This window comes from Montipora foliosa, chromosome 11 (assembly GCF_036669935.1).
Source record: "Montipora foliosa isolate CH-2021 chromosome 11, ASM3666993v2, whole genome shotgun sequence".
In the NCBI taxonomy this organism is placed as follows: Eukaryota; Metazoa; Cnidaria; class Anthozoa; order Scleractinia; family Acroporidae; genus Montipora; species Montipora foliosa.
In genome coordinates this window covers 39,173,546-39,186,045 of record NC_090879.1, presented here as the reverse complement: position 1 = coordinate 39,186,045, position 12,500 = coordinate 39,173,546, and the positions used below count along the sequence as shown (strand labels likewise).

Below are 12,500 nucleotides of genomic sequence, written 5' to 3'. Positions count from 1 at the left end.
TTGATTACGAAAATATATATGTACAAATCATAATAATTTAGGTTTCTGGGTGGTCTGCACTTTAAGACACCATGGTGTTTTTTTTTTTTTATTCCACTTCAATAATTACTAAGATAATTTTTATGGTCATCAAACTTCACACTCCACAGCTCCACAACTTATTTTGAAGGAAAAAGCACTTGCCAGGGCTCACATAGGGCCCTCAAACTTGATTCTTTTGAGATGTTTATTGAGTTTATTCCACCAAATCTGCTGCTTTAATAAAAACAAAATACTCATTTTTTTAAGAGACAGCTGTATCAAGAAGTTCTTCACAATGGAATTACCTGCTGCTGTTTCTTGTAATCTCCTATTCTAACATATGACATGAACAGATGAGAGTACAACTCTTCATTCTGTGGGTTCTGTTTAAGAGCCATCTCATAAATATGGGGAATCATTTCAGCTGCAAAAAAATGTGTTTGAGAAATTAATGCATACCCGCAAAACATTTATGAAAATAATATGGCACACGCATGGCTCAGTTGGTTGAGCATTGGGCTGTCACACGGGAGGTTGAGGGTTTAAACCCTGGCCAGATCAACACTCCGGATCTTAAAATACACGAGTCTGGAGAAAGTGTTGCCTTTTTAATTTTCATCTGCAAATGGTTAGACTTTTCAAGTCTTCTTAGTTAAGGACAGTCATTATAAACCATAGGCCCCGTCTCACAAAATACCAGTATCCTTCATGCTCATACGAGCCCTGTGCATGTGGGATGCTATAATTATAAAAGAACCCACACACTATTTGAGAAGAGTAAGGGATGGAGTCCCTGGTGTGGTGGCTGTCCTGTTCTCTCCAGCAGGAGTGGCCGGCTTGGTGCAGAGATGTATCCAGAGTGCGTCATTGCGTCCTGGGACGCACTCGTTTTCCCTTTGGACGCACAGAATATGGAACAAAGGGTCCAATTGGACGCAGAAAAAAAATCGAATGTTTATGCAAATTACGAACGCCAGGAAAAACATGCGAACGGCGTATTTCACAAGGAAATTGAACATTCCCATTTCTCACAACGGAGAAATGATTGAGTTCCTAAAATTTTAAGGTAAGCTGCTATTTTCAGATTTTTGTAGTGGAATGATTTCATTTTGTCAATCATTATGTCCAGCTTGAGGAGTTAAGTTTTGAATTTCCACGTGTTGCGTGACATGATCAGAGCTGTTTTTTAGGTGAGACAATCGGCAACACTTGTGATAAAACATTTCAGTCGAAATTCAGTTTGTCGCGTGCTTTGCAAGCGAATTTCAAGCATTAGTTCGCTTATCGTGAGCGAAATGACAGAGAATCCAACGGCGAAGTATGTTAAATTTTTGTTTTGTGCAACCCTGTTGATATTAATTCCGGGTGCACACGTGTCATTGTCTCGGTTCTTTTGCACGTAACTTGTCTGTTTTGCAAATTATGCAACTTTTTCGGATTTAGTGCTAAAATTAATGTGTTGAACATGAAACTTGAATGTATTCAATCGCTTGATTATTGACATTGCCATGGCAAAGTTTTTGCTGTGGAGATCTAGATCATTTATCAACTGGAGCCAACAGTTCTAAAACATTCCTCGGGACGTTTTTTCAGATGTGATCGATGGAGCTTTGAAAGCCCATACATTTTGATTGAGGGATCAACGAGCATAACAGTTTCAAAGAAATTGACCATTTTAAGCTCATATTCGTGGGGAGGGATAAGACTTTATTTTTGTGCAATTTAGAAATCTGAAAGGGTACTCAGCAGCAATTAAGAGGCAATAGATTGAATATTAATTCTTGAATATTAATTAGCTGGACCCCCAAAATTTTGCAATGAACCCCCAAATTTTTCAAAAAGGGGTCCAGAGGACCCCCAAATTTGAAAACCTGGATACATCTCTGGTGGTGTTACATGTAGTTGGGATTCTTAACAGTTGTTGTTGTTCTGTTCCGTCATTTCGTTGTGTTTCATTGGCCCTGAAAAGCCCTATGGGGAGCGGTCAATTAAGTATGTATTGTATTGTATTGTATGTCTCTAAAAAGACTTAACATCCATAAGCCAAAAAGGGACTTTGCAAAGTGCTGGACAATATGTAGATCTATGTAGATGTAGATGTAGATGGCTGCAGATACCAGAGCTGGCAAGTTTGTTTAAACAAATACGGGTATGTCATCCCTGAACATCTTGGTTGGAACAAAATAATAATAAAATAAATTATTCTTTTCTACACACTTCCTAGCAAGCCATAGCTTACACTTTAACTAAAGAAGCTCAGCTGTGCTTCTTGGCTGATAGAGTAACAGTGTAGAGGATACGTGGTTTTTACTATATTATTTCTTCCAAACATCATCAATGCAGCCTACACATTTAAAATTTTGGTTAAGCTGGTTGATTTGGTTTCCAACAAGAGACACAATTTTCATCAAGTTGACATCATTCTTAAAAGAATCTTGATCCAAGCTGCTCAAGATGTGATGACGCTATCTTTTTATGATGAAGACAATCAAGTCAAGCTAATTTCATATGCAATTTCCTTCTTTCCAGCTACACGTATTTTCCTTTTGTTCCTGTAGTAAGATATACATTGTGTGAAACACATAACGACTCCATCATGCTTCAGGGACGTACCGGCAACTAAAGTAGTTTTACGAAAGGAACGTAGGGAACCTTTCAAGTCTGTTGTGTTGTATAGTATTCTCTGTCCTTCTGAACCCCAACGGACATTCCGATAGCCGCTCACTAGGTGATAGCCGCCTTTGACCCACATGGTGATTAAGCCTCTGTTGCCCAACAATGGGAGAAGTGGGTCCAAAGTTTGAGCTGTTTTCCTGTGCCGCCGGATGCAAAGACACCAAGCAGAAACGTCATAGTTTACTGCACAAAGCCAGCGCCGAAGTGAAAGACATCTTCTTTACACTAATGATCATGCAAGAAGATTACAAAACCGCCAACGAGAAATAAGATGAGTACTTTAGCCTGAGAAACAATATTTCTTGCAACCGTCATACCTTCCAAGAAAAGAAGCAGAGGGAAGGTGCCAGGTTTTCAATGCCAATTTTCCTTACGTTTTTGACAAGCACAAAATTTTGGCTAAAATAAGCGCAAATGGAAAGGAGCCCCAGAGACACGTTACTGCACTCGCTGGAAAATTGAAAACAAAATTTCCTTTTAGCCAACTGCCAGTATAAACGAAAATTTTTACCAGCAGCATAAAAATAGTTATATTTTGTATTTTTATTTCATGACCAAAATCTTCATGAACATTTCAACAAACCCCTGATGAAGGCAATTAAGTATAAGCGTGATACCAAAGCAAAAAACATCATGAAACGCTATGCAGACTAACAGTAGCACGCTGAAGCAAACCCCATTGACAAAGGAGACACTGTTCTCATGAAACAACCCCGGTTAAATGAGCTGTTGACACAGTATGACCTGACTCCGCTCATGGTGACAGAACGGAAAGGAACTATGGTCACCGCCCAACGTGGAGATGGATCAAAGGTAACACTAAATGTTTCCATGTTCCATAGCATTCTGCAGACACCAATTTGAGATGTCGACACTCCCGACATCGGCCGTAACTGGAGACTGTTCTCATCAAACAGAAGAGAAGAGAAGATCACATCACATCCGTCGCAGCTCAGTACTTCCAGACCCAAGTGAATGATCCGTTCACCGAGATGATTAATCAAGGAAACATGACCTGTTTTCGTTATTGTTGCCGAGTACTTTGTGAGATGTTGTGAGAACACTCAAGCCTGAATGTTTATCACGGACAGTTAAGATTTGTTTTAGATTTCAAACTTTGAACTTCATTAGTGTCATGTTTGGTATTATCTTTTTTAGTTGACCATTAGTATCTAAGGAAAAGAGGGATAAAGTAATGCATGCATTGTGTGACACACATATTAATTTTTACGGAACGAACGTAAGCAACCTTTTGAGTCTGTTGTGTTGCATAGTGCTCTCGGTCCTTCAATAAAGACATCGCAGTTCCCTTTTTTCCTTACAGATGACAACCCCAGCTTATACTGAGGTACTTTTTTTTAGCCCCAATTAAGAGAATCAAGAGAAATTTAATTTTTTTTTTTTTTTTTTTTTTGGGGGGGGGGGGGGGGGATTGATGTCCAAGGTAAACTGCACGTGCAATATACAACTGCAAAGTATGCAAATTCAAGTTTCCTGTACAGCAAGTCACCCCAACTCGCCCAATATAATGATGGCAACTGTCTTGTTCCAAGTGTATGAGCAAGGAAAAATTGAACATTTTGAAATGCTTAGATGAGACAAACCTTTATAGTAACTTGTATTGCAAGTGAAAAAGAATGCTATAAATAGTCAAAGAACTCTCACGTTTTTGCATTTCCCTGTAACAGATTGTCATTGCTTGAAGCGTAGGATCGTCAGCTGGTTGAGCCTGTACAATTTCATCTAGCAGCGCCTCCCCCTCGGCAGCCTTACCTGACCTCAGTAAAGCTAGTCCTTTTAGTGCCTGTAAATCAGATTGTAATGGAAATTAATGTATTTCTTATGGAGTTAAACTTTCAGCTTGTCACAGTGATAGAAAATGGAATTTTCTCAAAAGAATGGGCCAAATTGCATTTAAAAATCCACATTCCCTCCAAACTTTACAGACTTCTGTAGAGCACTTTTGTACACAATTTGACCTTGTTTGTTCTCTCATGAAACATGATAGTGATCAATTAACTAAATTAATCTTGTGGTTTTGTGCACGTGTATTTCGACAAGCCGAAAGCTCCTCGTGAAATTTTGTTTCGGCAGCGGTGTTTGTGCATAATTTTTGCACTTATACCTGCAAGAAAACAAAGCGATTGGAATAAATTTCGAGCAATTTTTATCCATTGAGTGGTTACACTTAACTGTAAATTGCACAAGGCATATTTTGAGTTATAATATATATTTTTCAAGCGCTTTGTTTAGTTAGCGATCAAAAACTTTCCTGTTTGCTTAACGCGCGCTGCTTCGAAAATTCTACCTTTACATTTTCAGTTGAGCCTTAGGACGTGTTTTGAATCACTTTTTAGCAATATTTTTACATCATCTGGAAGTTCACTGTTTCTTCTTCAAGGTGAACTTAATTCTAGAACTCAGTATCTTGTGTACATTTACTGCGCATATGGTTTATTTTTAACGCTCGCTTTCCACTGCAAAACCTAGAAAATTTTCCAAGTGTCTTACACATCACACACACGGCACACGAATTTTTCAATGGGTTAACAACAGCAGTTAAATGGTTAACATCTGAGTGGGAATAAAAAATACTAATGTCATCAGACCATTTCCCAATGGTCTCAGCTCTATCCAACCCTATCCAATAGGGCTTACTTAAGTGAAAACATCAAACGGTTCATAATCGGAAGCAAAAACAACAACAATAAGCAACAAAACAAAATTAAAAATTGAAGCGCAGCCAGGATTAGGCGTATTAAAATACAATAAAAAACATTCTCTGGCTAAAAATTTTTGAAAAAGAATATAAGCTTTCGGCTGTCGATCTACAGCCTTCCACGGATAAAACGTTGAATGTAAATTAGTGAAATATATACAGAAAAGGCGACATAAAAATGATAAAAAGAACAGAATAAAGGTATGAAAAATGGTGGCTATTGTTTAAAAAGAATTTTATACTGATTAGGAATCGGCTTAAAGTTACTGTCAGCATGCTTGGTAGAAGAGGTGTGCCAGGCCTCTAGAGTTTTCCTAACACGAAAAGAGTCTTTGTCGATAACTCCAGAATGACTGAAATCAATGCAATGACCGAAAGATCACGCATGTTTCGCAATGTTTGACCCATTGGCACATGTTTTTACATTCCTAATGTGTTCTTTCTTGCGGGTTTCAGCACATTGGTGTTATATAGGTGAAACTGGCCGTTGCTTTGAAACCCGCAAGAAAGAACACGTTAGGAATGTAAAAACATGTGCCAATGGGTCAAACATTGCGAAACATGCACGGTCTTCAGTCATCGCATTGATTTCAGTCATTCTCGAGTTATCGACAAAGGCTCTTTTCGTGTTAGGAAAACTCTAGAGGCACACCTCTTCTACCAAGCATGCTGACAATAACTTTAAGCCGATTCCTAATCAGTATAAAATTCTTTTTAAACAATAGCCACCATTTTTCATACCTTTACTCTGTTCTTTTTATCATTTTTATCTCGCCTTTTCTGTATATATTTCACTAATTTACATTCAACGTTTTATCCGTGGAAGGCTGTAGATCGACAGCCGAAAGCTTATATTCTTTTTCAAAAATTTTTAGCCAGAGAACGTTTTTTATTGTATTTTAAAAAGAAAATTAATTTTGCAAAAATAATTACTACACAATATCAGCCTTCTGCACTAACCACATGTACACAATGCATGCCTATTTTTCATCTCTGCTATATGCGAAGCATGCTGGGCTGACAAGTTACCGTATTCAACTGGAGCTGGGTTAGCATTCCAATTCAACACTTTAAGGCAGTGGTGGGGCCTTATGGAAATTTGCATGCTTCCTGGTAAAACACAAGGACTGACGTTTCTTAGATCAAATTGATAAAAATAAACAAAAACACTTTCCAAAAAAAAATGATTGAAAAAACTGTGCATTGGAAACTGTAAATGGTAATCGCTAGAAAACTGACCTGGCAATTACTCTTTATTTTTTAAGCATTTGTCGGAAAAGCTTCTGGATTTGTTTAATTTAGGTACAAATATTGTGACCAGGACCAACTCTCGATTCTCCTGGTTAAGTTCAAACTGGTAATCAATAATTGCAGATTTTTACACTTTCTTAACAAAACTGTTTACAGATTATCATGGTTATTTGCGTTACAAATTACTTGAAGATTAAACAAGCGTTACCTTAGCGCAGTGCAAGTCTTTCTGTTTCTTCAGAATTTTATCTGCAAGTTGAATGGCCTGTTTGTTGTTCATGCTATCCAAAGCATCTGCAAAAGAAACACATAGTGTCGGGTAATCATTGCGTTCTCCATATTTCAAACATTTAGCATCTGCTGTGACTGAAATAATACCATAAACAGGCCGAAGCCGACGTTCGTTCACATCTACATGGCGAGAAGCCATGTTGAATTGTTGGGCTCACATGCTTAAAAACGTGCCGATGTAACAGTTGGTCAGCGTCTACTGCCATTCGCAAAAGGAACAGCATGTATTGAATCACATCTTATCGCAATTAATCAAGGACAGCAACAGAACATGGAAGAAGATAGTAAATGCCGCTTCTAAAATGAGCTGTCAGGAGGATCAGGAAGATGAGAGGGAGGCATTGCGTTCTATTTACGAATCGGACGAAAATTTTATTGAAATAAACCCAACTACGTTTCAATACAAGTTTGGTGAAGATGGACATTTCAAGTCATTCCTGTTGGAAGTTTCATGGCCTCACGATTACCCCACTTGTCTTCCGAACATAAGCTTAGATGCCTTTTATAACAAGCACATCAGCTGTCAGGTGAAGGAGAGTATAATATGTCGACTTAAAGAACAGTGTGACGTGTGCCTTGGTTGTGCAATGACGTATTCGATATTCGACTGGACAAAGGAACATGAAGAAGAATTGATGGCAGAACAAGAAGAGCAAGTAAGTGGGAAGATGAGGGGCGTAGATAAATACCGGAATTTCATTCTGCCATTACACAATTATGTTCGTAGTTATCTATCTGTCCTATAAATGCAATAAAATTAACCTGCGATCAGGCGTACTTTTTAGACAGGGCGCGAAAAGGTACACCTGATAGAATTTCTTAGTGAGTCGTCTGACGACTCACTAAGACATTGTATCATGTGTCAACACGTGAAAAATGGGCAAGACAAGAAGGAAACACTTGCAGACAAACCCCTGCATTTTGAAAGCCATCCACTTGACCTGTCATGCATGTAATTTGACCAAGAAAATGTTTGGTCTTCTGTGGCGGAAATGAACTTCAGGCTAGAGAAGCTTCAAACATTGACAAGGGAAATAATGATAATAATGACCAATATTAGAAAACAGATACTCTTCCCAAAGATACTCTTCCCCTTCCCGCTACAAAGAGGTTCCAAATGCTGTGAACAAGTGCTTCTAATGAAATGTCAGGGTAGCTGAAATCCGAAAGAATGTTGTCTAAAAATCCTGCAAAGATGACAACACAATTTTCTGTTTGGTGGTTTAACACCTTGTTCTTGGCGCTTGTGTATTAAAGAAAGTGATGTTAAAATCAAAGGAACAGCTACAAATTGGAAACATTTTGAAATTTGCATTGTGTCTCACACTCACCTCTTACACGGATTCTTCTATCAGTGATAGTAAAAGACTCTGTAGTTCTTGGGAGGTAGGTAACTATCACATATCGATAATGACGTTTAGCTAACGTCGAAACTTCGTCGCTTTTTTAGCAATTTTTTAATCTTACAATGATATAAGAAATGTTTTATTGCAATTTTTTATGGTTAAATGCTTTTCAAAAATCATTTCTTGTTTGTAAATGATTATTAGAGCGGTTTTCAATTGAGTGTCGAAAGTAATTAGGGAATGCTTTGGTTTATAATTACTTCACTCAGTGATTGGTTCAATGTTCTTGCACCACTTTTTCAATCAATCAGAAGTGAAACCCAAACCAAATCGTAGCTCATGCGTGCACATTTTCCCATGCTTTGTGTCGGCTACATGGAATTACTTAGAGTTTCGATTGGTTTACCAGATTGTCTCTGTCCTTTTTGATTGACCAAAGTAATTACTTTGGTTTTGGTTTTACAACACTCGATTGAAACTTGCTCTATGGTCATCCAGAGTTAAGTGTAATACTGAGATTTAAAAAACAACTTTCAGATTAACCTTCTGTCAAAAAAAGTTGATTTGACTTTTGGACAGACAAAGACTTGTGCAATGAAAATAATCTCATTTTGCCACAAATTGCTTTATTTTTGTCTGGGGGAATTCATATCCTCTGACTGTACTAGTGATGGTGAAATATCAAAGTCATATAATTTGAACTTCAAATTGTGAAGATTCTAAGAATCAACGATCATCGCAGATGAGGGAGCTCCTCAAACAGTTGCAATAACCTAAAAAAGGTCTTAGGCTTGAATGGGTGTAGCGTATCCTGTCGCTCGATATTTAAAAAGGATGGAAACCGCAATCTAAATCCAAGTAAATTTATTTATATAGAGGATATTACATAGCCACCCGAGGATACAAATTTTATCTTCGAGTGCTGAAAGTATTTCTCTCACGAGTGAGCAAAGCGAACAAGTGAGAGATATTTTCAGCACAAGAAGATTAAATTTGTGTCCCCAAGCGGCCATGTAATGTTCTGTTTATTACATAGATATTGATGAAATGTCTAGATTTAAAAGAACTTGTTTTACTCATTTTCGAAATGATGAAAAAGTGGTCACCAACCGCTAAAACATGCATGTTGTTTAACATGAAACAAGATATGAAAATTATGAAAAACAAATCATGATAATGTAAAATTTTGCAATAAAAATGTTAATGTAGTGAGAAGAATTATATTAAAGCATAAATGTATCATGCAATGAATAGGAAGCTCGCGTTTTATTGGCTAATCGTGTTCCTTACCATGACGACACCTATATTCTCACATGTGAAAGACAAAAATGATATGTTCACTGCGCACGATGAAAATATGATTTTTTAGTAAAAGGAGAAATCCTGGTATTTCATCAGTATCTATATAATAAAAACGATTTACACAACAACAACTCAGAGAACAAAAAAGCTGACGCGATCGCACCTAACGAGCACGTGATACGGGCTTAAGTAAGACATCACGTGTACCCTTTCTTAGGTATAACAACCGTGTGAGACTGAACAGTAATTCTTCCAAAACAAGGTTATAACCGAACGCAAAACTGCAACTACGTCAGGACCGATGACCTAAATCCTGGCAGTGTCAACAATTGTCCATAACAACGAATGCAGCACAAGGTTAATCACACTGTTAGTTAACTATGTTGTTTTAATCAATCTGTCTGGCGTCTTGCGCACTCTACTTGATCGGAGCAATTGAGTGGGACACACATCGGACGAGGAAATTTCTGCCAAAACTGGTTTTTCTGCTGGCAGATGAGAGTTATTCTCACTCTCCGACTGAACTTGGTCCCTGGATTCCATTGGCTGCTGAACAGACACACCCTCAGGCGGCTGATGAGGGAATGGAACGCCTGGACGTAAAATGGCTTGTGGAACAGGGTGTGGAGCAACGTCCTGCGCTCTCGTTTCAGCGTTCTCCTCAGAAACTGCACTGTCCACACTATCATGTCTAATATGATCGAAATGACGCTTCCAAACGCGTCCGTCGTTCAGCACGACAACGTGGGACTTCGGTCCACTGCGTTTAGCAACGGTGACGTCTGTTCTTTCCGAAGGTCTTTTACCAAGATTCTGTCACCTGGGTAGAACTCCCTAAATTTAGTGTGCGCATTGTGCGCTGCCTTCTGCTTCGCTTGTGATTCCATTACCTTCTCTTCAACCTTTGGACGAAGGATGGTAAACCTTGTGCGAATTTCGCGGCCCAGGAAATGAGAAGCAGGTGTTCTACCTGTGGTAGGGTGTACGTTAGCAGGGAGTTGGTAATACGTTGCTGGACCGATAGTTTGCTGCCTTTACTGGCTTTCATGTGATCCTTGAATCACTGGACCATCCGTTCGACCAGACCATTACTGGCGGAGCAACACGGACGTGTTTACCATCGTTCAGCTTTAAAAAGTGAGCGAACTCTTCATTGCGAAACTGGGGACCATTGTCACTAACGCAATGTACCGGGAGGCCATATTGAGCAAATAGTTCCCGCAAGATAGCAATGGTTGCTGTCGCTGATGTGTTTTCTCGCATGAAATAGATTTCATCTAGCGTGAACGTGCATCGACGAGAATGAAGTAATGTCCCTTTTCTTCTTCCGCGTAATCGACATGGATGCGATGCCAAGGATTACTCGGTCATAACCATGGGTTTAGAGAAGCTAGGGCTGGCGGTTTCTTGACTTGTTGGCAGCTGTTACAATTGCGCACCGCTTGCTCCACCTCGTGGTCCTTGTTAGGCCACCATACGTAGGTATGTCCCAGTTCTTTCTTGCGAACAATCCTAGGGTGTCTTATGTGCAACTCTTCGAGGACGGACGGAATGATTACAGGTAGCCCCCATAGTAGACAATCTTGTTCACCAAAGAGTTCAAAATGGCGCCGTTGAAATAAGGTTGAAGGCGAAGATCATCCACGTGCTGAAGCCACCCTTGATTGACGTAACCTAACACCTGCGATAGGATGGGGTCAACACGTGTGGCGTGGGTGATTTCCTTGTGCGTAATGGGTAATGAATGGATTTGGTCGTTCTTCGACCTTATAGACAGCCTTCTCATGGTCTACTGTGGACTGCAAGGACAGGGTAGATAGCGCGTTCGCCACTGCATTTTGGCGTGACGGGACGAATCTAATGCTGTCATTGAAGGCTACCAATGCTATTGCTAAAGTTACCTATGTATTTGTCGCGTTTAAATGAAATAATTGCTGGTAGAGGAAATGTCTGTTTAGTTTCGGGATCATTGCGGAAAATTTTGAAGTTTTTGAGAATGACAAAATCATTTTTGACTGCAAGGTTTTGTGGATGGTAGGTGAGGGTGAATGGAATTCTGTTGGTTTCTTCGTTCTGTGGCGTTTGTATTGCGGGTTTTTAAATTGATTTCTTGGGCACGATGTTTGCCTGTGGTGACAGCGGAGTCAGGGTAGCCACAGTTTTTTAAAAACTGGCACATCTCCTCGCACTTGCTGTTAATTTCGTTTTTTACGTGTTGTGGATGAGATTAGCGGATTGTGGATTGGCTTCCAAATCGTTCGCGGTGTTAATTCGACCTTTATCAACACGTTTGATAAAACCAAGTTTTCTTCAAAACTAAAGTTAGCCGATGATAACTTCCGTTTGATCTGCTGTGAGCGAAGCCCACAGACGAAACGATCGCGTAAACTATCACGTAGCTGTTCGTTAGTGAACTCGCATGTCCCATCAAGACGTTTTAACTGACTCACGAAATCAACGATGCTTTGTCCTGGTTTTTGGGTAGCGGAATGGAACCTGTACCTTTCTGACACTTTTAAGCGAGTGGGTTTGTAATGACCACGCAGTAACATCGAGGGCTGGTCGAAGGTCTTCGTGTTTGGCCTTTCGGGAATGATACAGATGATAGATCCTTCAAAACTCGATAAGCACTGCTACTAATAGAAGTGGGGAGTATCGCTCTTCGTTTGGCGACACTGTCCGTGTCGTTCTTAATATCGTCTGCCATGAAATACTTCTGCAGCCGTTCAAGATAACTCTAGATATCTTCAGAGTCCGGACTAAAAACATCAAAGGGCGGTCTGCCCGACGCTTATTTCCCTTTCGCAAACGGTCGTTGCCATTTGAAACGGTCGATGCCATTTTTTAGCTCTGAATTACTCTCATTAGGTCTAAGAACTCAAAAGGTTGCGGTT

The 12,500-nt window shown here is 39.4% G+C and overlaps 2 protein-coding genes across 3 annotated transcripts in view; one reads left to right on the top strand and one right to left on the bottom strand.

Annotated features, from left to right (window-relative positions):
- The window catches only part of LOC137977447 (N-alpha-acetyltransferase 25, NatB auxiliary subunit-like), a 54,456-nt gene extending 47,305 nt beyond the window's left edge, over positions 1–7,151 (bottom strand). For both annotated transcript variants that reach the window (XM_068824661.1, XM_068824663.1), the window contains exons 1-4: positions 7,046–7,151; positions 6,876–6,961; positions 4,363–4,501; positions 327–445 (exon numbers count right to left, since the gene is read on the bottom strand). In XM_068824661.1, coding sequence (XP_068680762.1) covers positions 327–445; positions 4,363–4,501; positions 6,876–6,961; positions 7,046–7,097 — 396 coding nt within the window. In that variant the 5' untranslated portion in view covers positions 7,098–7,151. The remainder of the gene's footprint in view (positions 1–326; positions 446–4,362; positions 4,502–6,875; positions 6,962–7,045) is intronic.
- Positions 7,152–7,188: 37 nt separating this feature from the next.
- LOC137977448 (RWD domain-containing protein 4-like) overlaps positions 7,189–12,500 on the top strand; it is a 7,778-nt gene continuing 2,466 nt past the window's right edge. Inside the window, exon 1 of the mRNA XM_068824664.1 lies at positions 7,189–7,614. Coding sequence (XP_068680765.1) covers positions 7,261–7,614 — 354 coding nt within the window. The 5' untranslated portion in view covers positions 7,189–7,260. The remainder of the gene's footprint in view (positions 7,615–12,500) is intronic.